Below are 25854 nucleotides of genomic sequence, written 5' to 3'. Positions count from 1 at the left end.
GATTTTCCAGGACATTTCTAGCTGGGACAGAAAATTTGACCCGTTTTTAGTAATTTTTGCAATGTCTATGAGAATATTCCATCTTTTATTCTCATTTCTACAACTTATAAGGAGTTTTGGTGGAGAGATGTTTGATCTTTGTAATTACTCACTAATTACAATTAATTTTCTTTTAAATTCAACAAATTAAATCACATAAGTTATCGCAAAATTGATATTAGTTAATCCCTTATTATTTTTTTAATAATAATTATTAGTTTAAGAAAAAAAAATTATCTATTGTTTAAAAAAAAACATATAGATTTGAATAAACACAGTGAGACTCTTGATACTATATGTTTTAATTAACTTTTTAGATTTGGGTTCACACAGTGAGACTCTTATTACTATATGTTTTAATTAATTTTTATGTTCAATTTACACTAAAATTGTGTTAAGTTAATTAGATATTATACTCTCTTTTTTTGTTAGTGATTATCTTTGATAAAAAAAAAAGTAAAAAGTTAGTTTGAACAGTAAAAATAACATAGGTTCTTAGACTATCTATCTCATTTTTTTTTTCTATTTAAAATAAATCATATTCCTTCAAAATCATTTTGACATTTAAAAAAAGAAAAATAATATTAGTTGGATAACAAAATAACAATTTCATTATAGAGCATTTTTCAACGGTGCATCACAATAAAATGAGCGTTTAAAAACTTAATTTATAGAGCATTATTTCATAAACAAATTGTAAATATCCTAACAAATTAAATGATATAAACCTTGCAAAGAGGCTTAAACTTGTTGGAAAACCCTTAGCAAATGATAGAGCCATTATAATAAAAAAAAAATGTTTTTTAAAAGCTGAAGAAACTAGAAAAAAAGATTGAAAACAACTCCCAAATAAAATAGAAATGAAGGCTGCCAAAGTAGCTGAATTCAATTAAAAACAGAGAGCTAGATCTTAAAAAAAGAAAAAAAAGAAAATAAAGAGTCATGAACTAGAACACAATAATATTCCTGAAAGCATCAGACAGAGAAATAGTTTTTGAAAAAGCAAGGAAGCAAGCTAGGTAGGTAGCTAAGTAAAGAAAAGATCTTCCTGGTTCATGAAGGCAAGCTTGAGACTATCGACGGTGTTGTTGAGCAAAGTAGTAAGAGCGTCGACAGATGACTGTTGAACCACAACATTGAGATTAGAATCAACCAAAATCTGCATGGATAAAGTTACCAATGACCCGGCCCCATCACTTCCATTGCCCAGACCGTCGGGACTTATCACAAAACCGGTAGGAAGCATTGTCACGAAGTCCGAATCCCCACCCACCAAAGTCAGGTTCACCACCGTGCTGTCAACCGGGGCATATACAATGTACGCTCCCATTGGATCCCAATTTTCCTCTTGCAGGACCAGCATATCAGGCTGCATAAGCATGCATTTATATATATTAATTCACAATTTATAAGCAGCAGAAGAAGATTTGTTACGTACACTAAGTCGTAGCACGGATACGCTGTTAGCATTATCTCGGCCAATCCCAACGCGGGAGATTTCTTCAATTGGTTGCATAGAAGATGTAAGAGCATCCCACTGTTTATTTAAGACAAGATTAATTAATTAATTATATATACAAAGACAGACAGACAGAATTGAAATATAATGTACCTGACTCCTTGTTTGTTGATTTTGGAGATATTGAAAGATAGTGATGGGCATGGCATTGAGCCAAAAGGAATATGTAGCGACAAGGATGACCCCTACGGGACGACCGGGAATATCTGTGTTCCTGATCATGAGAACTCTAATTTGATTTGGGCCATTGTATGGAATTATAGTAGTCCAAGGATGATGCCCTATAGCCGCACTCACTCCCGAGTTAAAGATCCCTACCATCCTCTCAGATAACCGAGTATGGCTCCTTTTACTTTCCGTACTTATCGCCACCGTTATGTCAGAAAAGGGCAGGGTGCTGTACATGACACTGACCAGACGATCGGTTTGGCTCTGGAGAATACCGAGCCAACGTTTGGCCCCAAAAGCTAACCCGGAGCTGACCAGAGCCTTGTAGATTGGATGAACACCAGACGCTTCTTCTGCTTCAACGTGCTCTATCCAAGTCACCTTTGTGAATCCATCGCCCATATCTTCAATTATGCACCCGGAAGGCCTTTTCCTCGATTTCACTAGATGGAATGACCGGAATATGTCCAGAGATACGTCCACCACTGCCCACTTCTTTTCACCCACTTGCCTGCAGTACCTTGCCACTATGTTGTCACGGATCGGAACAAAAGGAGTCTGCGCATGCGACTCTATAAAGATCTGCACCACCCAATTTCATTCCTTCATTCATCCATTATATATAAACTAGCTATATGCAATAATGCAACCAACCAACCATTCAGGGCCGGCCCTGAGATTTTGGGGCCCTATGCAAATTTAAATTTTGGGCCCCTAAAAATTGTTTTTTTTTAATTTTAATTAATAAAATAAAATATAAATAATTAATATATTATAATACGAGACTAAAAAGGAGATAAAAAAGTTGTTTTTATAATATATCTTTAATATTAAAAGAGAAAAAAGAGGAAAAAATAATATTAATAATAAAATATTATTAAATATAAAAAATGGGGGCCCTATAAAAGTGGGGGGCCCTATGCAAGTGCATTGGTTGCCTTACCCCAGGGCCGGCCCTGCAACCATTATAAATTTATAACATATATAAACAAACACTTAATAGTCAATTACCACTTGCAATGCACCATTATGATTTCCTGGCAACATTCCACTTGACAAGATTTCCAAACAAGACACTTTTGAAACAATGGCACTGAAGAAGCTCTTCCAATGAGTCTGATCATCATCATCAGTACAGTTTTTATTTATTTAATTAATTAATATGCCATTAGTAAATAATTATATGTACGTACTACTTACCGGACTCATGAAAACATCCAAAAGAGAACCGGAACTAATGGTAAGGGTGGTGGAGTGGCGAGAGGACTCGCAGTAAAGATTTCCAGGGCGAGGCCCGAATCCTATGGGGAAAACCCGAAAATACTCCTCTTCATTCAACTTGAACCCGATATCGCAATCAGAACGATTTGGGATCCACAGAGGTTCCCCCATTTCGGCCATTTTAACAATCTCTTCCATGGATATCATTGCAATCTGCCAAATCATATCCCTGTCTATTAGATCCCCTGGCAGAGTCTGCTGCTGTGGCCGAGGCGGCTGCTGCTGATGATTTATCGAGACCCTAGACATGCTGCTACCACCACCTTGTCCCGGCATCACTACTGCTGCTCTTATCTGGTTTTGTTCTGATACCATTCTAGATGACTGCCCTTGGATCATGCAGTTGTTGTTAGGCCTAGTCCCCATGTTCCTACTTCTTCTGTCACATATTGCATTCTTTATTAATTAATATACATTTATAAGATATATTAACAAACTGAATGTCTGAATTAATTTAATTAATACGTACCCGGCCGAAGCTATATTAGAAACTCTAGCAACCTGCAACCAATTAAAATTGTATGGATCAAACTAAAGAATAATATATGAATTCATTTCAATTCAAATAAACTTTCTTACTTCTTCTCTTATGCGCTCATTCTCCGCTATCAAACGCTGCTCCTCCTCTTCGGTCGAGATCTCTCCATGTTTATTGCTTGGTCCGCCACATTTATGACACAAGAAATTCTTTATGAAATTTTTGTACCTCAAATTATCTGTCTTAAGTTGCTCATTTTCATCACGAAGTTGACAATTCTCGTCACGTTCCTGCTGAGCCTTCATTTCAGAAATTACAGTGAGTTTGTAATAATTCATTCAACCAAACATAAGTATAAATATATAAAATAAATGAATGAGCCCAACCAAATTATAGCCTCTTCCTAGTCATTAATGAGATGAGTAATTATATTTATTTTAAAAAATATATATTAGAAAGGTAAAATTAATTAGTTGTCTTAAAAATAATTTATTAATATTAACTTTTTACCAAATTGATTTATATTACAAGAATCACAAAAAGTGTGATTCCAAATAATGATGTAATCATAGAACACAAATATCATATTTCAACCACATTAATTCCAAACTTTTTTCTCATTAAATAAATAAATTATTCTCATCATATATTCCCAATATCCCAACAAATAATTAAATCACAATTTAGCAGTTTTTAATAATAAAATTTCATTTGCAAAACAAAATAAATAAATAAATTCAATGTTTAGATCCAGCAAAATAAAAAATTGTTTGGCTATATTTACATAAATCAATCAATAATAAATGGTTCAAAAGTAAGAAAATATTTAAAAAATCAAAAAAGTATACCTTCAATTGAGTCCGTTTGTTCTGAAACCAGAACTTAACCTGCACCAAATCCATACCCAATTGAAGGCTCAACATCCTTCTTTGTTTGTCATCAGGGCGTGGACAGTCCTTAAAATATCTGCAAATTCATACAATAATTAATACATACAATGAATAATTTATTTAATGTTCTAAGAATGTGTGTAAAGGGATATAATTTTTAGGAAAGAAAATAATATACTTCTCCATTTCCTGAATCTGTGCTTGGCTGTGGCGAATGTAAGTTTTCCTCCTCCTGTTAGAACTCTCGCCCTCCTCGGCCCAGTATTCGCCTTCACCCTCGCCCTCTTCATCTTCATGGAAGGCTTCCACTGCCTCTAGAACATGGTTTTCACTTCTGGTCATGTTATTGTTTTCTGCCTCTATGTTAAAATTCTCCCCCGTCATGTGTGGATTCGGTTCCTCGATTGCGAATGCATTCGGTTCATCAAACATGATCGGTTGTCCCATCATGTTCAAATTTAATGTTTGCCCCATATTCACATTCAAGTCCATATCGTTCATGAACATGTTCATATTCGGAGGAGCTTGCTCCTCCATTAGGAAATTCAGGTTCTTGTGTTCCTCATTCATAAGCAAGTTCATATTAGGAGGAGCTTGCTCATCCATTACCGAATTCATATTCTGGTTTTCACCTTGCATTTGTCGACCATGAAGCATCATTCTCATGTAGATGTTCATCTGCATCTATAAGTTTAAAAATTTATGTCAATTTTTTTGTCACAGCATTGTATACAACAAATAACAGAAAATATGTTTAGTTAAGCCTTAATTTAATTTTCATGGTCAGTTTTTCAAAACATAAATAAAATATAATAACTGACTAACTTTATTTACTTATAAGTTTATAAATTAAGTGAAAAAATAAGATTTTTTTAGTTAAGACCTCTAATATGATTTTTACACAAAGATTGTTATATTCAACCATAGTAGGCTTATTATAATAATCAAACCATAAACATAAGAAAAAGAAGAAACAAATAAAACATAAGCATATATATATATATATATATAACAAGCGATCCAAAAATAAGATTTAAGTTTTGTAGCCGGTACCGATAATTAATCGATGTGTACATTTTACTTTTATCACATATAATCAACAAAAGATAGTGATGTAGAGAGATTAAGATAAGACATTGTATACCTCTTCAAGTTCGATAAGTCTCGCGGATTTGACCCTCATGCTTGGGGTGAAGTTAGTCTGGGAAGACATATCAACTCACTTGGACAATACTCTACTTGGAATGATCTGCTCATACATATTCAATCACCTCTTTTAGTAAAAATAAATAAATTATATATATATATATATGACAGCTATAGGACAACCAAATAATCATATGTTTTTAGAAAAATAAAAAATTCCCCTTAATTTGGTTTTACACAAATAGAAACAAAAAATTATACCAAATTAATACCCTATTATCATTAATTTCATTCGTTTTTTGGTTTGAAAATAATGATATGTAGATTATAGTTGATTAACATATGAATGAATAGCATTAACTATTAGATACATAATACAATATAATTTTATTATATCTGAGTAATATAGATCCAATAATATATAAATCAATTATCATAAACATCATTCAGATCTAAAAATAAATATATAAGTTTGTATAAAAAAAACTCATCTACATCTCTTTTTCAATATATATAAGATGATACAAAGTTAATAAATCGATGAAAGAACTCAGATCTTTTCAATATGTATAAGATGATACAAAGTTAGTAAATCGATGAAAGAACTCAGATCTAACATCATTCCTATCTAAAAATCACTACAAATATATGTATATAGAGAGATATAGATATATAATCTGAGTAGATCTATAAAAGAGATCCCTCAGATCAAAAAATAACTAGCTATTACATAAAAAAAATTATATATAATTTAAAGTGATACAAAATTAATAGATAGAGTAAATCTATGAAAAAAATCACTCAGATCTAAAAATCAAAATAAGTATCTCTATAAATTGTTTTTATATAGATCCCTATTTTGATATATAACTTATCTAGCTATGACATATCAAATATATATGTATATACAATGATGAAAGACTTCAAAACGAATGAGATAAACATAAATAGAAGCATTGTGCATATATATATATATAAATAGAGAGCTTAGTAAAAGACTTGAGAGATATTAGAAAAACTCACAAAGATAAAAATGTACTGTGAGAACTTGTTTAGACGGTGATTAGAAAATGGTGTATTGATATGCATTTATACTGGTAGATATGACTCAGGGTTTACACTTTAGTGATAAGCACCAGCAAAACATATTAAAAAATAGACCGACAAAAAATAAAAAATAAAATCTGTTAAACAATAATAAAAATAAAAATATTAGTGAAGAATAATCATTAAAAATAGATATACAACATAGAGTGAAAAGGTAGAATGTATATATATTTTTTAAAACAAATCAAATAGACTAATAAAAAAAATTGTATTAAACAATGTTTGACATTTTTTTATTTGAGTTCTTATCATATACAAAAAATAATTCAAAAAATATATGAATGTTGTATTAAGATTTGTTTGGCGCGCGCGTTTTATTTTTTTAAAAGTTGAACGTTGTTAAATTAATATATAATTTGAAAATTAAATGATCATGTTTAAATTAAGAGCGCCAATATACTTTCTTACCAAATAATCTCCCGAACTCGTATATTCCTAAATACTATGAATAGGCGCTGGCTTATTTTCCATTTTGATCTCATATTTGAAATTTTATACGGGTTAAACATTTATATGCGAACGTTGAGATTCCTTCTATATTCATTAATATTTGAATACTTACGCGCTTAATATTGTTCTTGAATCAATTTTAAATTATACTTAAATTTTAAATCGATTAGATACTTAAAACTTTAGTCGATTTGTTGTTGTAAAATATTATGGTGATTAAATTGTTTATAAGAACAATATAGATGTATAGATATTATTGATGTATATATATATATATATATATATATATTTGAGTCTATTTAAAAATGCAGTTTTAATATTTTTTTTTGTCTATTAATTAAATATTTTTGAAATTTTGATATATTCTTAAGGTTTTAAAAAATAATAATAATAATACAAAGCATAAAAATTTGAATATTATTGTGTATAAAAGTAATTAAAATTTTTAACTTTATTTTATTTTGTTTTCTTAATTAACCTTTTGTAATATTTTTTTATCTTAAACGATGAATTTTCAAATCTCCAATATAAAATAAATAAATTTTATTTAAAAAATAATTGAAGAATTAATTTTTTTCTTAAAGCATAAGACCTTAATTTCAAAAACAAAAATAGCAAATGAAGATAATTGATTCTAATTATTTTATAATATCATTAATTTTATGTCTTAATTTGATTTATTTTTAATTTACCACCAAAAGTAAGTTGAATTATTTATATCATTTATTTAAACATTAAATATGTATATCTACAAATCTAATCTAATTAATTGCAAAATATTTTTGGCCATTCATTTCTTATAATTTTAACGCGTAAAAAATCATTAAAAAGTGAGAGATTATTTAACCATAATTGTATATAGATTATTATTTTTTAATACTAATTATTAATAGTTTAATGTATAAAATATATAAAATCAAATTAAGTAAAAGTGATATAATTTAATTAAATAAAAATGATTATATAGTTCACCTTTAATTAATGATATTAATTAAATAAGACTTTATATTATTTTCAATATAATTAAAATCTGGAATTCATATAGTTTTGGTAGGTAACTAAAAACTTAATTAACTTTTTCAAACTATATTTAGATGTACGGTTTATAATTATTTTATATTTAATCATTAAAAAATAAAAGTTATATCTAATAATAATATTTTTACAAAAAAAACTTTTAAAATACTTAGTTTTTTATTTGATTAAAATTAAGAAATATACTAATAGTTATTAACTTCAAAAATATATATTTTATATAACTTTGAGTTTATTTTTTACTTAAAAAATAAAATTGTTTTTATTATATATTTTTAGTTAATCTTGTCCATTAATTGGTATGATTTTATTTTTATTAAAACTAACATTTTAATTAATTTTTTTGAAATAAAAATATTTTTAAAGAAATGATTAGGAAATAGAATTTGTTGGATTTTTTTTTAAAATGTTTATAAAAAAAAATTTATAATGTATATTTAATATTTTAGCTTAATAAAAAATAAATATTTTGAAATTTTGATTTTTTAATAAAGATAGATAATTATAATTTATATATATATAATCTATTTATAATTGTTAAAATCAATAATAATTTTAAATAAAATGTTTTTAAACATTAATTTTATGTTTAATTTTATAATAAAATTATAATTTATAATACATTTTTCTTTAGAATAACTATCTAAATATTTACTAAATAAATGACGTCTAAGCAAATCATGTAAATAATAATAATTTAAAATAAAATATTTTGAAACAATAATTTTTTTTTTTAATAAAATTAACAATTATAATTTATATATAATATTAAATTAATAAAAACTTTACACCAATTAAAGTTAAAAATTTCAAATAACAGTGACATTGTTTGCAAATTGTTTTCACCTTATTGTTATAAAAATTGAAGCTAATAAATTTTCAAAAATTGCTGGTGAATAATAAAATAATTTTTAATAGTGTTGCAATTTAAATATATATAAAATATATAAACATATGAATTTGTCAATGAATAAGTAAAGAGATAAATAAAAAAAGAGTTACTAAATAAGTCAAAAAGAAAAAAATTATAAAAATTGAACTAACTTTTTATTTTAAGGAATATTATTTAGATATAGGAACAAAAATTATGATATTAATGTGCATTTTCTTATCATTTGATTTCAGATATTTTTCCTATTTTGTACTAATTAATTAATTAATTAATTAATTAATTAAGTTTATTTGATTTTGATTATTTTCTTTTCTTTTTTTTTATTTCCTTTTTCCATATTTTTCTTCATTTTCATTTTTTTTATTCAAAATATTTTTTCAAGGTCTAAGCTCAGTCTATATGAATGATAATAATTTGTTGGATTTAGTATAAGTCAAATTAAAATAATAAAGTGTTTTTGTTGATTAAAAATATTTGAGTTGAAGAAAGCTTAAAAACAATTTGAGTTGAACAGAAAATTATAAAATAAAAATAAATTTTATTATTTTTTAAACATTAAATAATAAATAATGAATTAAATTAAAAAAATTTAAGAAATTAAAGGTAATATATATATATATATATATATATATTAAGTAGTGTTTGTATTCGGTACTAGTACTAGGTATATAAAATATGTATAAATTATATATGTTTATTATTTTGTGTTTGGTTGGTGCTATAAGAAAGTAGTAAAAAATATAAAAGATTTGTCCTTATATTTATATAAATTATTATTTTTATTTATTTTAGATGTAGTTTGTATTATTAATTATATTAAAATTAATAAAATTAATATATAATTATCATATTAATCTATTTTAAAAATAAATAATAATATTATATGAATTATATTATTTTATATATAATTCCTCATAATTTAATTTATATAATTATATAAATAAAAATTATTTATATATTAATTAATAATAATAATTTTAATAAAATTATATTTTAAATTAGAAATGTATAATTATAAATTAATTTTAGAAATAATGTTTATATATATATACATATAAGTATTATTAATTAATAATAATAATATCACTAATTTATATAATTAATTACAAATATTATTTATTAATAATGTAATGAAATTTTATTTTATAAATTAATTATATATATATAACTATTATTTACTAACATTATTTGTTTTTTTAAATAATTATTATATTTAATCAGATATAAAATTGTCACATTTAAATTTTTTTTAATATAATTTTTGTTTATAGATATAAAATAAATATATATAAATTTTTTAAAATTAAATAAAAATAAATAATTAAGTATTTATTATTATTATTTAAATTATAAAATTAAACCAGTTATATATATATATATAGTTATAATTTATTATTATTATTATTATTATATTTTAAAATATAATAAAGAAATTATAATTTTAATAATTTTATAAAATTAAAAGGTAAATAAGGAATATTAAATTTTATAAAATTTATACACTCTTGTAACAAGTTAGAACAAGAATTATATTATACTCCATTTAGTATATAATTTATACTTAAATATTAATCTACGCATAATAATTTATTTTATTATGTATATATAATTATTATATACAGGTGTAAGACTTATACTAAACATAAACATAGTCTTAATATAATATATATATATATATATATATATATATATATATATATATATATATATATATATATATATATATATATATATATTTGTGGTGGGCCCACCATTACATATATAGCCACAATCACGTAAAATTTGGTAAGGTGAATAAATAATTCTTCTCATATTCTCAAAATAAAAAATACTAACAATAATATAATAAATTCATATATCAAAGAACTTAATAAATAATCTTATTTTAATTCGGGATTAAATATGAGAACAAACTTGAGCTATGATTTATTTGTTGTAAATATTTTTGAATAAAATTTTAAGTTGTAACATGATTTTATATTGAAATTTTTATTTTTGTATATTTATTGCTGTAATTTGAATTTGATATATCTAATTTGAATTTCTTTGAGATGCATATTAGAATATAACTAAATGCTATGATGAGGTTAAATTTTAAATATTTGGACTTTTATTTATGTTTGTGAAGAAATCACCTCGTAAAAAAATATATATAATTAACCGTTGAAGAAAAGTATAATCTACTTAAATATAACTCAACCTCATAAACACACAAAGAAAACATCAATTAGTGCAATTTTATCTTTTATTGATTTTTAATTATATAATCTAAGGAGAAATTGAGGCGAAGCCCAGTAGCCCACCCAAGCCTTTCTTGTCCCAATAGACTGTCGACCTGTTTTTCTAATAATATTAATTTAAAAAATGAATAAAATTGATATATAAATATTGGTTGTATTTATATTTAATTAATATACGGATGACAAGATATAAACCACGTTAAAGTGAATGAGACTAAAATGTATATATATTTATATATAGGTGTGGTCCATATAATAAGGTACACCTTTCTCCTTTTTTTTTCTTTACATACATCCCGATCTTATATATATAGATAGATGATTAGCTAATTATTATTAAGTAATCTCCCATTTTGATCATCTTAACGAAGAAAAACTCCACATCCACCACTTGTAGCAGCTGCGATTACAAAGATGATCAATATCCAAATAATAGAGATCATGATGATATTGATGAAGAAAAGATGAGCAGTTCTTGGACTTCTTACTTTGAATTCTTCCTATAGACCAACCAAACAAAAAAACACAACTACAACTTATAGCAGTCATCATTGCTCCTCCTTCGACAATACTAGTAGGGATTCCTCGTTGGTCTCCGGCGCTGCTTCATCAAAGAAGAAGAAAATCAAGACAAATCATATGAACAACTCCTCCTCCCCAGACCCAATTTTTATTCCGCCGCCATCCTCCTCTAAGGCTTTGCTCGGTTAGGGTTATTTAAATAACCCAACCCATTCAAACATCTTTTCACCCAATCTCATCAATCAAATCACTCAATTCGTTACTAAAAATATTAAAATACCCTTTATTTTAAATTACTATTTATTATTATATATCAATACCTTTTAAATAATTTTACCAAAAATATTTTTATCTCATCAAAATCATCCCATCATTACTTATTTTCCCCTCCTAAAGTCTGACAATTCAAATTGTTTAAAAGATACCGTCACTTCTCCCGTCAGCATCATCAGTACTAATTCCAAGGTATATATCTTTTTCTTTTTTTTTATTGTTTTCAATTTTAGATAGAACAGATTTTTAAAGTACGTATATATATTTCATTGACAGGTGACGAAAATCAAGCAATCCCAGAACCAGAGACCACCAAATTAATTATTAGCTAGCTAGCACCTCTCTTTCTTTCTTTCTTTCTTTAATAATTTATTTTTATGTTTTGCTTTCAGCATGCATGCATGTATTATGCATGTATTATGTATAATTAAAGTCATATTAGTATGGACAATTGAGATATCGTGTATTTATTTTGTTAAATAAAACAAAATAAACCTTTGTATTATATATTGCATAAAAGTTCATTTTTGTTTGATACAGATTATTAGATTGGAACATTTAATCCACCAATATTTATAAATTCTTTCATATAACTTTATATTTATATATATATAAAAGAAATGTATAAAGTTATAAGGAGGTTTCAAATTTATTTATTAAGTTGTAAAATTTTATAAGCAATAATCAAATTAAGCAATTGTTTTGTTCCTTAACTTTTGATTTTATTCATTTACTCTTAACAAATGAACTTTGTTGACCGACTTATAAATTGTAAAACATAATAAACAGATTGAATAATAAAACAACATTATTAACCTAACCCAAATGAATATATCTGAATTAAAGAACATTTTATCTTCACAAACATTCTTAAAAAAATAAGACAATTCCATAAAATTTAACTATTCACTTGTGCACAATTTATTCTGATGTCACCCTTTGTTCCAGTCTTGACTTCAATTCTTTCCAACTTCTCAATCGACGCCGCGTTTGCGACGAAGTAATCCTCATGTCCCCCTCCAATATCTCATTTACGAGCCCTCTAGTGGTAGGGTTTGTTAGTAAAGCCGCGTCCGATAAAAACATCCCCTCCTCTACGAAAGAAGCTTATAATAGTTGGTACTTTCCGTCGCATGACAATCCTGACTTTCGCATTAAGGGGTAATTTCATCAGAATATTTTGAAATGGTCATCAGCGCAATTAATTTTATGTACTGGTCACCAGAACATTTAAGAGACTTTTTATGGTCATTTCGTCAAATTTTCCTTAAAAAAAGAGGGAGTATGCCGATGGGTGTTCAACCGGTCGATCAACCGGTTAAACGGTAGCGGTTAAGTCCAATTTTACCTCATATTTTACAAACCGGTTAACCGACCATTATTGGTATCGGTTTCGCCGGTTTTAAAATCATTGGTTCTGGTCAGTACCGGTCGGTTAACCGTTAATCGATAATTCAAAATTTTAAATTAAGTATTAAACTTATGAATAATTTTTTTTTTCAAAATTCTTGTTTGTTCTGTACTTTTATGTTATTCTCAAATTTTTTATTAATTTTATATTATTTTTATAATATAATATATTATAATAATATTTTATAAATATATTTAAAAATATTTTATAATATATTATATTATTCTAACACTATAATATATTTTAAAAGTATATATTTTAAATTAATAATTATATAAATTAGATTTTTTAAAAAAAAATAATTCTATATAAATTATAATTTAAAATTAAAGGAAAATTAATATATATTATTAAATATTATTTAATATTTATAAAATAACTAATATAAATATGAGTAAATATATATGATTAAATTATTATCTATTTAACGATTAAACTACTATTATTATCGTTGTTAAAAAAATAGGTTAATTAGATCTATTAAAATAAATTAATCAATAAATCGATAAAATCAAACTGATAAATTATCGGATTGGTTTGGTTATTATTATTTTTTTTCGTATCTCTGTATAATTGTTGAGAAAATGATTAGTCGAAAAGAGAGTGATTACGTTCTTGAGAAAGGAGAGGGCGATCCGTTCTGTCGGACCGTCGGTCAAGAAGAGCTTCGACAGTCAAAAGCTACAGTAAGACCTGCAGCAAAATGACGAAGCTGTCCAGGGAGATTCGTCCTCTATTTGCTGGAAAGCTGTCTTGAAGACAGTACGCGTGAGTCGCGAGGCTTCTGTTTAAGCTAATCACCCTAGGAGATAGTATTTGAAGAAAGGAGGAGCTCGCATTGAAGTAAACGTAAAGCGAAGAACAGCATAAACGTTTGGCTGAAGCTCCTGCAATTCCGGTCGACTCGATTCATCTCCTAATCTCGTTTCATCTCTTTGCTATTCAGGTAATCTTCTTATCCAATGTGACGTTTCATTGGACCATGGTCGTCTATTTCGGTCTCATCGGTCTTCAATTGAAGTCAAGTTAGTTGAGATGCACCACTAAGCTCTCCCAGAAGCCCTACCCAGAGACAACGTTGGGTTCAATGTTAAGAATGTTGCTGTCAAGGATCTGAAGCGTGGGTTCGTTGCTTCCAACTCAAAGGACGACCCAGCCAAGGAAGCTGCTAGCCTTACTTCTCAAGTCATCATCATGAACCACCCTGGTCAGATTGGAAACGGGTATGCACCAGTTCTGGATTGTCACACATCCCACATTGCTGTGAAGTTTGCTGAGCTCCAGACCAAGATCGATAGGCGATCAGGAAAGGAGATTGAGAAGGAACCAAAGTTTTTGAAGAATGTTGATGCAGGTATTGTTAAGATGATTACAACTAAACCTATGGTTGCTGAGACATTTTCACAGTATCCACCATTTTTTGAGATTGTCTGGTCATTTTATATGTGCTTGTGAATGGTGGGTTATTTTTTCAGGTTTCAAAGGAAATTAAGTTTGCAGATAAGCAGCCAATAGTGCCATGGGGATCAAGGTTTGCTTTACATTTGATGTTTATTGCTAGCTAAAGAAAATGAGGCTTAAAATTGTTTGATGTTCTTATACTTGGTTGTTACGTTTCAAAGGCATGCACATTGAATACTTATTACAGATCTTAAGATGAACATGCTAACCTAGTAACCTTCATGGTGACCTGTAATGTTCAAGATTGAAAACCAGTGTTGAATTTTAATAATCTTCCGTCTTGAGTTTCCAGGTTGAGCCTAAAAATAGTGCTTACTTGGTCATTCTTGAATTATCTGCATTTACAGTTTATCTGTCCAAAAGAAATTTGTTCAGTGTTAAAATCATTTTCATGACAATTTCAATTGCAACCCTGTTATCATGTGTGAAAATATTCAGTTTGTTAATTATCGTTTCCTTGTATTTTCAGGCCAGAAAAATCAGAAACTAAAGATATTAGGAGAAAGCTCAATATGTAGCCAAAACAGAGAAAAGGAAAACCGAATACAACAAGAATATGGATGCTTACAATAAGAAATTGGTAACTATCTTATGTAGAATTATAGTTACTTTTGAGATTGTTAGACTGACGAGTTTTGCTGCATTCTATTGACAGGCTACAGGATCAGCTGATTCTCTCTTCTCCAAGTAATTTTACATTTCTCATTAAGGCAACGATGAAAGTAAAGCTCTTCTTCTCCTCCTACGTCGGAGACTGCTTCACCTGTAAGCGAATCCCCTAGCAAAAAGTGAGTTTTTTTTCTTCTCAAACGATCTCTGTTACCATGCATAACTCTTTGGTGGAGAAATGTGGTCGGGTTTTAGGGTTAGGGTTTAGTGTTTCAATTCCTTATTTGTATTTTGTCTCTTCAATGCCCAATCTCTTGCAGTGCTCTGAAGAAGGAGTTGAAGAATAAGCAGAGAGAAGAAGAGAAGAAACGCAAAGAAGATGAAAAGCTAAAAAAAATGGGATAGCAACAGGTACCTTCAATTTTGTTTATTTTATCATCAGTTTAGGATGATTAACATGAATTAGATAATTATGATTTTACACTTCCTACAGTGGACATTCAATATTTTGTACTGAACAAACATTATATACCAGACCATTTTCCTTATCACCTTATAAGAAAAGGGTTGAAAGATAGCAGTTTCAGACTCAATGCACTACAATCTTTTGGAGTAAATAAGTACTATATTGTATTCTTGCTCCTTGATAGCGATTCTATAATTTTTCAGCCGGATGCTGCATCTAAGTCTCAGAAAGCCCAAACAGCTGATGATGAAGACATGGACCCAGCTGTAAGACTATTTTGATCCATTCTTATATTGTTCTCAATCATTTTTCATTGTATTATTCCTACATTCTAGTGTTCATTTTCTTTACACATGTTTTTTTTCCCACAGCAATACTTCGAAAATAGGATCAAATTTCTTGCAGCTCAGAAGAGTGCTGAGAAGAACCCATATCCTCACAAATTCCAGGTTTCATTGACCATCCTGGAGTACATAGAGAAATACGGAGGCTTAAACAATGGGCAACATCTTAAAGACGTTGAAGTGTCTTTAGCTGGTATATGAATTCAAAATTTAAGCTTTTATATTTATTTGCTTAGCATAATCAGATGAACTGATGTCTTTACTGATTCCTTTTCAAGGGAGAATTATGAACAAGCGATCATCTTCCGCAAAGTTGTTCTTTAATGACCTACACAGTGCAGGGGGTATGATGCAAGGTAATTGATTAATTTTGGAATTATGCTGTCAGAATGGTTCATTTTGGGAAGGATGTGAAGTAATTTAGTGGCTGTTCTAGTGAAGAAGAGGGATTATAGTGTAGATTTTGAACTGTTTTTGTCAAGTTAAAATGTTTATTAATTATTTAATAGAAAGAAAAAAGTTGAACTTGATAAATTTGTGCCGTCATGCCGTGTAATCAAAATATATTTCACACTTTCTTTTCATTAGCACTCAGAGTGTTTCTAAATTTCCATTTAACGTCTCTTCTAGAACATCAGACTTGGATGAAGCTGCATTCTCGAAACTTCATTCGGCTATAAAGCGTGGAGATATTGTTGGTGTTGTTGGGCACCCAGGTATTCATGTTAATGTAGATGCATATTTATTTGATTTTTAACTATTTTTATGACAAGAATGCCCCAAATTCTGTTTATTTTGAATTTGAATTAACTAGAGTGTTAAAATGTAGGACTTTTTTTGTAAGACAACCCCTCATCCCATCATCAATTTCTTCATCAGTCATCAACCAAAATATCAAAATGCAAATACTTTATTTTTTACAACATTTAAATAGTAAATTCAAAGATTTTTTTAGTTGCTTACCCTAATAACCCCTCATGATCCATTTTTTTATCAAACAAGATTATAATTTTGATTAAGCTACAAAATCTCGCTAAATGGGTTAGGTATAATACCTTAACTTGGGCCTTGCTTGATGAAGGGTTATTTGGATTTAATCCTATGATCATTCAAATTATGATACCAAATTACCACTTTATTTTTCTGTATAACATTTGAAATATTAAATATGAAGGATATTTCAGTTATTTAACCCAAATAACCCTAAAAAATATAATTTTTCATCAAACAAGGTTTTTCTAACTAACCCAGATTATTTTCAAATAATCTCTTGGCAATCTAGTAAGACCATCCATAACACAACTTTAGCCCTGAAAATTAATCAACTATGTGATTTTAAGGGTATAATATTTTGTAAGTTTTTTTTTTCTTAACAATAGTCTTATATTTGATCAAATCAATAGTTTGACATTTTATCAAATCAATAGTTACACATTTTTATCAAATCAATTTACTCATGTACTTACAAATTTAGATATTTTCAGATACCTAAGTCATTCATACTTAATTTTCAGTGTTCATCACTTAATTGTCAGTTTCAACAAAGCAACCTTAATCTTATGAATTATTACTGTTGGCCGTAATGTGTCTGCACTGTCTTAAGGTTGAGATACCTATGATGAACATGGTTGCTAGAGGAGCAGCTGCACGTCCATTTGTGACCCACCACAATGATCTGAATATGAGGCTTTTCATGCGTATCGCGCCTGAACTTTACCTTAAGGGACTAGATCATGTGTATACTATATAGGAAAACAGTTCAGAAATGAAGGCTTTGACTTGACCCATAACCCAGAGTTTACCACATGTGAGTTTATATGGCTTATGCTGATTATAATGACTTGATGGATCGAGCTAACCGAGCAAATGCTGAGTGGTAAGAGCAAATGCTGATTGGTAAGTCAAACTCTCTTGATGCCTTCTCTTGTATTATATGTATTCTATATATATATGCTTTTTAGATTTTTGGGGTTAATGAATTTAAATTTTGATAGGAATGGTGAAGGAGCTTACTGGTGGTTACAAACTAAAGTATCACTCAAATGGGCTAGAAAATGATCCAATTAAAATTGATTTTACACCTCCATTTAGGTTTGAGAATTTAACCTTGTAATTTTAATAATCAATCAAAAATAATAAAATATGTATTCTACTTTCTTTTAAAAATTATTACAAACTACAAACTCATATAAAAGTATATATTTTTAATAATATGATCTAAAAAAAAACCTGCTGATGCATATCAATTCAAAGCAACTGAAAAAAAATTAACATATTATTATTATTTAATTTTAATAATAAGATTTAAACCTCTAGTTATATTTTCTGTGAATTTTCAAATAGGCAATTAACATATTATTATTATTTTCAAATTGGACAAAAGGCTACCCGACCCCCTGTCCTGTGTTTTCCCTCCAATTTTGAAACTTGGGTAATTTTTGTTGTGTAGCTGCAGAACTCAAAGTAAAGAAAATCTACCCTACCTCTGACCAAGATCCAAGTTTTACTGCATGCCTAAAACTCTCTCCTCCTTTATTTCTCTTTCTCTCTATACCACTCTACCCTAAATTAAGCTTTTTTTGGTTTTGTTTTTGAATATTATAATTTATGTTAGTTGGATTTTTAAATAGTTGAATACAAAATTGTTTTTTAAATTTTATATGAAGAGTTCATTTTTATCATCTTATTTTTTCAATAATTTAAAATATTAAAATCTATAACAATGTTAAAATATTTTATTTTAAAATTTGAAATAAATTAAAAATATTATAACTCATACTTTTTTTTGACTAATTCCCCTTTGTATTATTATTATTTTTAACTTTTAAGAAGGCGAATTCGCAGATGAAGTATATGACCTTTGATGCTACTATGCATAAGATATATTATGTAGAATATATATATATATATATATTTTATTCATTTAATTTCTAATGATTTGGTTAATTTTGGTTGTTAACTAGGCGCTTGTAGTTCTCCGTGACAATGGTGCAAAAAATGATATTCTAATGAGTTCTTTGGTTGAACAAGTTGGAGAAATATTGGGTAATGTCCATACTAGCCTATTTGATGTATTTATTGAAGCATTGGGCAACAAGAAAATGATCTTGGCTCCTTGGTGTGATGAAGATGTATGGAATTTATAAATATCATTATCTTTATGCTGTATTCAAATATATTTAAAATATTAGAAAAATGATTTTATTTAACCGAAGAACCAATCATTTGGCGATTCTTATTAGTAATTTGGTAATCCTAATTTTGTACCAGGAGGTGGAGAAGGATGTAAAAGCTCGGACAAGGGGTAGATGGGAGCCGCAAAATCTCTTTGTTCATCATTTGAGCAACCTGAACTGGAAGAAGGTATGATTTGTGAAGGAGGTAGTAACCCTATCTGAAATCACTTATTGCTCATGTATTTGGATTCGTTTTCAGATACATCAACTTTGATTGAAGATCCACCGCCATGCTTATGGACGGTTGAAGCAAAATCGGAAAATGGGATTGCGTTTGCGGGAGGGTTGGAGAAGGTCGGTCTCAAAGATGCACCGCCTTGCTTCTCACCCGAGTCAGGTATGCCGCCTTTCTCGTTCATTTAAGTTATCTTTTTCCTTTTTTATCATTCTTACTGTCATGCTATATCTGCAACTTCTAATATAATATGAAATATGGTGAAGGATTTCACTATGAGTTTAATATTCTTCTTTTATCCTTTAGTTTTTTAAAATTTTAAAATCTTAATTTATTTATTATATTTTAAACTATAATAATAGTAATTTATAACTAAATACTTATTTATATTTAACTATTTTTAATTTTCTAATTTAAATAATAATAATAAAATTACTTATTTTTATTTGATTTTCTGAACTTTTATATTTGCTCTGTAAACAAAAAAAATTATAATTTCAGTATAAAAAATTTAAATGTTACAAATTTATATATAATTAAATATAATTATTATTATCCTCTCTTCTAGCCTAGCGGCAAAAAGAGGTGGATACCAACCCTAAGTTCCTGGGTTCGAGCCCGTCGGGCGGCCGTTGTCCCAGATTTTGTTATACTCTCTCATCGTAATGTCTTTTTCTTTTCATTTCGTTAGGAGACTAAACATAAATGACCCATACAAAATTAAAGCTACGGATGAGGATCATATACTCTCTCATCGTAATGTATTTTTCTTTTCATTTCGTTGGGAGACTAAACATAAATGACCCATACAAAATTAAAGCTACGGATGAGGATCATATGAATGCTTTGTTTATTGATCTCTATAAATTCTGCTTAACAAATTATCTTTTAGTCGTTCAACCAATTCTCGAGAGAATTTTTTTTTAGGAATTTGGATCATTGATCCATGAACATTCACTTGTTCATTTGTATAAACAATCCCATGAACATAAACAAATGAACAATCACTTGTTCATTTGTATAAACAATCCTATGAACATAAACAAATGAACATTCATTTGTATAAACAATCCCATGAACATAAACAATTGGTACAATTGGTCAGTGTTCAATGATAGTATATGATTAACTACTGTAACATTCTGTCTTTTTAATTGGTTTTTATTTAATTCCAAACAAGCTTTAGAAGAGAAGTGAATTAGTCTTTCTAACTATAAAAAAATGAAAAGAAATTAATAAATTCCCTAATCAACTTACTAAACTCGTTTGAGTTTGCATACACCCTCAACGAGATTGAGTGGTAATGAATCATCATTACGCACCATCAACGCCTTCTCTTATAATGTTAGTTTTACGCTATCAAATACTTTGAGATTATACTTGTTAATATAATTTCCTGACAGTCTTTAGCTAGAATGTTCCGATCGTCTTCCTACTAGCCTTTCCCTACCTTGAATGACATTCACTTTCGACAAGCCTGCACCAAACATGTGTTTTTTAACTCACAATACCAATACAAAATAACAATCACCACATCTAGCTATATAAAAAGTAAAGACTCTTTTTTCAATGAAAGAAACTACCTTAAGGGGATCTCTTGACAAATTTATCTATTTATCCTTCAAACATGTCCCTTTAGAAATTCAGAATAAGTTTTCAGCTACCTTTGTATTTCTCAACTCCAGATTTAAGAGCATCCTCTTCAGCAGTGCTCCACCTTCTATAAAAGTTTTTTACAGTTGCCCAAATTCTCCACATTCAAAACTCTCTTCTTCATCGGTGATCCGCTGCTCTTCTTAGTAATAGCAGCATATGCACCCTTATCTATGAGTTCGGGTCAACTCGTAGATATTATTATTTCAGTCTTCTGTATTGTCTCCTTCAAGTCTTTTGTAGCTTTGTCTAAGAACTTCCTATATTTTTCAAACCTCGGTGTGTAGGTGAAACCATCTGCAAAAGATTCTGCATCTATTTAGCTGTAGAAATTGAAACATAGTAAGTAAACAAACAAACAAAAATTACTGTAGTTATTTTAATAATCCAGACAGAGCCAGTAAACAAACAAAAGATACTTAGTAATTGTTTGAATAACCCAGATACAGTCCTTAGTAAACAAAAAAATGAATCTAATAAGTTTAGAAGTCAGCCAACTAAAAACAATTAAAAAAGAAAGTGCAAGAATAAAAAAACTTGAGCATTTTCTCGAGTATGTGCAAGATATTAAGAGAACATGCTCGAGTTATATGATGCTTGGACTTTCTCTTTTAATTGTCTTTAGTGAGATGCTTTCTAAACTTATTAGATTCATTTCTTTGTTTACTGAGGATTGGGTCTGGGTTATTTAAACGACTATTAAGTATCTTTTGTTTGTTTACTGACTTTGTCTGAATTATTAAAATTACTACAGTAATTTTTATTTGTTTGTTTTATTTACTGGGTTCCAATTTCTACAGCTAAATGGATGCATGCAGAATCTTCTGCAGATGGTTTCACCTCTACTCCGAGGTTTGAAAAATATAAAAAACTTTTAGACAAAGCTGCAAAGACTTGAATGAGGCAATACAGAAGACTGAAAAAATAATATTTACGAGTTGCTCCGAACCCAAGGAGGCAATACAGAAGACTGAAAGAATAATATTTACGAGTTGCCCCAAAGATGAGGGTGCATCTGCTGCTACTGATAAGAAGAGCAGCGGATCACCAATGAAAAAGAGGGTCTTGAATGTAGAGAGTTTGGGTAAACGTAAAATTTTTTACAGAAGGTGGAGCACTGCAAAAGATGATGCTCTAAAGTTGATAAATACGGTAAAGGTACCTAGAAGCTCATTCTGGAGTCCTATAAGGACATTTTTATGAACAGGAATACAGTAAATTTGAAGGAGAAATTTAAGGTAGTTTTTTCTTTGGAAAATTGAAGGACATTCTAGACAAACATGTTGTTGCTTGTATCTTACCCTCAACTTTAACTGCGGAATTTCTATATTACTGAGAAAACAATGGGGCCAGAAATGTCTCTTTCAAAAGAAGCCCTTGTTAATGCTAAAAGAAAAATGGAATTGCTAGATAATGAGGACAAAGAGCTGAAGAATAATTTTGACGCCTACATATATGGAAAGGTATGAAGCGCTTATATTATGTCAAGATTGTGTTTTCGCAGATATCTTAAAAATTTTGTATTTCCATCCCAATGTTTTCAGAGTGATCAAATTCTGTACTTTATATATTAAGTCATTTTCCCTGTTTTACTACAAATCCAATTGTGTGCTTTAAGGTTTAGGGTTTAATTTTTAATTTAATTTTCATGGCCAGCTCTTCAAAAACATAAATTAAATATAATAACTGACCAACTTTATTTACTCATAAGTTTATAAATTAATTAAAAAAAAATGAGATGAATTTTAATATATACAAGAATAAGATGTTTTAGCTAAGACCTCTAATATGATTTTTTACACAAATATTGTTATATTCAACCGTAAGCTTATTACAATAATCAAACCATAAACATAAGAAGAAGAAACAAATAAAACATAAGCATATATGACAAGCGATCCAAAAACAAGATTTAAACTATAATAATAATAATTTATAACTAAATACTTATTTATATTTAACTATATTTAATTTTCTAATTTAAATAATAATAATAAAATTACTTTTTTTTATTTGATTTTTTTTATTTTTATATTTTCTCTGTAAACAAAAAAAAAATGTTACAAATTTATATATAATTAAATATAATTATTATTTTAAAAAGTTAATAATGTTAATTAAAAAATATTAATCATATATTTCTTAAAGTTGTCCATAGATTTTGTTATACTCTCATTTTATTGTCTTTTCATTTCATTGGGAGGCTAAACATAAATGATTCAGACAAAATTAAAGCTACGAATGAGGATCATATGGATGCTTTGTTTATGGATCCTCTATAAATTCTGCTTAACAAATTATTTTTTTTATTTTTTTTTTAGGAATTTGGATTATTAAACAATGAACATTCACTTGTTCAATTGTATAAACAATCCCATGAACATAAACAAATGAACATTCACTTGTTCATTTGTATAAACAATCCCATGAATATAAACAATTGTTCAGTGTTCAATGATAGTATATGATTAACTACTGTAACATCTTGTCTTTTTAATTGGTTTTTATTTAATTCCAAACAAGCCCCTACTTCTAGAAGAGAAGTGAATTAGTCTTCTTGTAACTATAAAAAAAATGAAAAGAAATTAATAAATTCCCTAATCAATTTACTAAACTCGTTTGAGTTTGCATAGACCCACAACGAGATTGATTGAGTGGTAATGAATCATCATTACGCACCATCAACGCCTTCTCTTATAATGTTAGTTTTACGCTATCAAATACTTTTGAGATGATCTCATACTTTGAGATAATACTTGTTAATATAATTTTCTGACAGTCTTCATCTAGAATGTCCCGATTGTCTTCTTACTAGCCCTTCCCTACCTTGAATGACATTCACTTTCGACAAGCTTGCACCCAGGGGCGGAGCCAAGATTTGAAACCTACCCGGACTAATTTTTTATTAAAAAAATCTATCCGGGCTAGTTTTATAGTTTGCTGTCACCAATGTCTTTTAGCGACGGAAAATAACCAATAACGACGATAATTTACCGTTGTTATTGATAAAATACATACAGGTTGTTAAGGCTACCCGGACTACAACCCGGGCCGGCTTGTACTTGGCTCTGCCCCTGCTTGCACCAAACATATGTGTTTTTTAACTCACAATGCCAATACAAAATAAAAATCACCGCATCTAGTCATATAAAAAGTAAAGACTCTTTTAAATTGCATCAATCTTATAAAGCAAAACATGGCTGAACTGTCCATCGCAAACACCATCAATATTTAATAATGTTAAATATAGTATGTGCATGCATAAAAAGACATCTAGCTTCATAAACTGTCTTGTCCAACAAAATATAAGGCTCTTCCTGATGGATCCCAATGTGCATCCTACACAAATTCTTTTCAGAGAAGTTGATTCAAACACAATTTCAGACATCCATCTAAGTACTCAAGATTAATAACACCAACCAAACTACTTTACTTCCAGCCTATAATCTTTCCTAAACTCCAAAAGAATCATCCACCTCAACTTTCAATGAATATAAATGTTTTTGAAATTCAGTTGCAGAAGCATCTTCACCATAGTGTATTATGCATATCAATCATAATGGTAACAAGAGTTGTATTTGTTGGAGATAGACAAAATATAATTAAATTCCAAAAATTGTTTACGTTAAAAATATTACTATTGACAGATACTTCTGCAATTTGAGTGTAAATGACAGATGAAGATTATATTGTAGTGGGAGAGAGATAGAATACCTTATCAAGTTTCTCTATAAAGGATTTGTGCTCATCCTTGGAAGATATTTTTTCAAAATCTTCTTATGACTGCATTTATGAAAATTATGACTGCATTTATGAAAATAATAGTCTGTTAGGACTCTTAAAACTAGATAAAGGTACATCTATGAAACTCAGAGAATGACCACCATTAGAAAAAAATTAAAGAAAGAAATATCAGTTTCCTCAATAATTCCAATTTGATCAACAACTAGACATGCCGATCAAATTGAAATTTTTGAGGAAACTGATATTTCTTTCTTTAATTTTTTTTAATGGTTGTCATTCTCTGAGTTTCATAGATGTACCTTTTCTAGTTTTAAGAGTCCTAACATCTGACTATTATTTTTAGAAATGCAGCTTGAGTCCTGAGAAGAATTTGAAAAAATATCTTTCAAGGATGAACGTAAATCCTTTATGGAGAAACTTGATAAGGTATTCTATCTCTCTCTACCCACTACACTATAATCTTCATCTGTCATTTAAACTCAAATTACATAACTATCTGTCAATAATAAATATTTTTCAAGCATAAACAATTTTGGGATTTAATTATATTTTGTCTGTCACCAATACAACTTCTTTTACCTTTATCAAGTGATTGTTATGCATGATTCAGGTTAAAGATTGGTTGTACACTGATGGTGAAGATGTTTCTACTACTGAATTTCAGAAACATTTGGATTCATTGAAATGTGAGGTGGATGATTTCTTTGGAGTTTAG

General features: G+C 28.4%; 2 protein-coding genes, 1 long non-coding RNA gene and 1 pseudogene across 3 annotated transcripts; 3 read left to right on the top strand and 1 right to left on the bottom strand.

The window, feature by feature from the left end:
- Nucleotides 1–1066: 1066 nt before the first annotated feature.
- On the bottom strand, nt 1067–5059 carry LOC124939728 (homeobox-leucine zipper protein MERISTEM L1-like). The gene is made up of 9 exons (XM_047480172.1): nt 4554–5059; nt 4334–4451; nt 3587–3784; nt 3477–3508; nt 2927–3386; nt 2738–2842; nt 1652–2308; nt 1478–1576; nt 1067–1408 (listed from the first exon to the last, which is right to left on the bottom strand). Exons 1-9 carry the CDS (start codon nt 5057–5059, stop codon nt 1067–1069), a joined length of 2517 nt encoding a protein of 838 aa, XP_047336128.1.
- A 9415-nt stretch (nt 5060–14474) lies between these two features.
- On the top strand, nt 14475–15016 carry LOC124939727 (annotated as a pseudogene).
- A 1314-nt stretch (nt 15017–16330) lies between these two features.
- Nucleotides 16331–18416, top strand: LOC124940535. Its single transcript, XR_007099475.1, has 4 exons — nt 16331–16524; nt 16610–16687; nt 16962–17047; nt 17935–18416. It is a non-coding gene; the product is annotated as an uncharacterized LOC124940535 (long non-coding RNA).
- Nucleotides 18417–22738: 4322 nt separating this feature from the next.
- LOC124939726 (heat shock 70 kDa protein 17-like) lies at nt 22739–25854 on the top strand. Its single transcript, XM_047480171.1, has 2 exons — nt 22739–22858; nt 25750–25854. Exons 1-2 carry the CDS (start codon nt 22739–22741, stop codon nt 25852–25854), a joined length of 225 nt encoding a protein of 74 aa, XP_047336127.1.

Source organism: Impatiens glandulifera, chromosome 5 (genome assembly GCF_907164915.1).
Source record: "Impatiens glandulifera chromosome 5, dImpGla2.1, whole genome shotgun sequence".
NCBI classification, from domain to species: Eukaryota; Viridiplantae; Streptophyta; class Magnoliopsida; order Ericales; family Balsaminaceae; genus Impatiens; species Impatiens glandulifera.
This window is presented reverse-complemented; position numbering and strand designations above follow the sequence as displayed.

Excerpts from the sequence above, each read along its gene's own strand:
- LOC124939728 (XM_047480172.1), bottom strand. The coding sequence starts at position 5,059 with ATGCAGATGAACATCTACATGAGAATGATGCTTCATGGTCGACAAATG. Across the intron at positions 3,509-3,586 it reads ATGAGCGCATAAGAGAAGAA|GTTGCTAGAGTTTCTAATAT; the intron begins GTAAGAAAGTTT and ends AATTGGTTGCAG. Across the intron at positions 1,577-1,651 it reads ATCAACAAACAAGGAGTCAG|TGGGATGCTCTTACATCTTC; the intron begins GTACATTATATT and ends TTAAATAAACAG.
- LOC124939726 (XM_047480171.1), top strand. The coding sequence starts at position 22,739 with ATGGGGCCAGAAATGTCTCTTTCAAAAGAAGCCCTTGTTAATGCTAAA. Across the intron at positions 22,859-25,749 it reads ACGCCTACATATATGGAAAG|GTTAAAGATTGGTTGTACAC; the intron begins GTATGAAGCGCT and ends TGCATGATTCAG.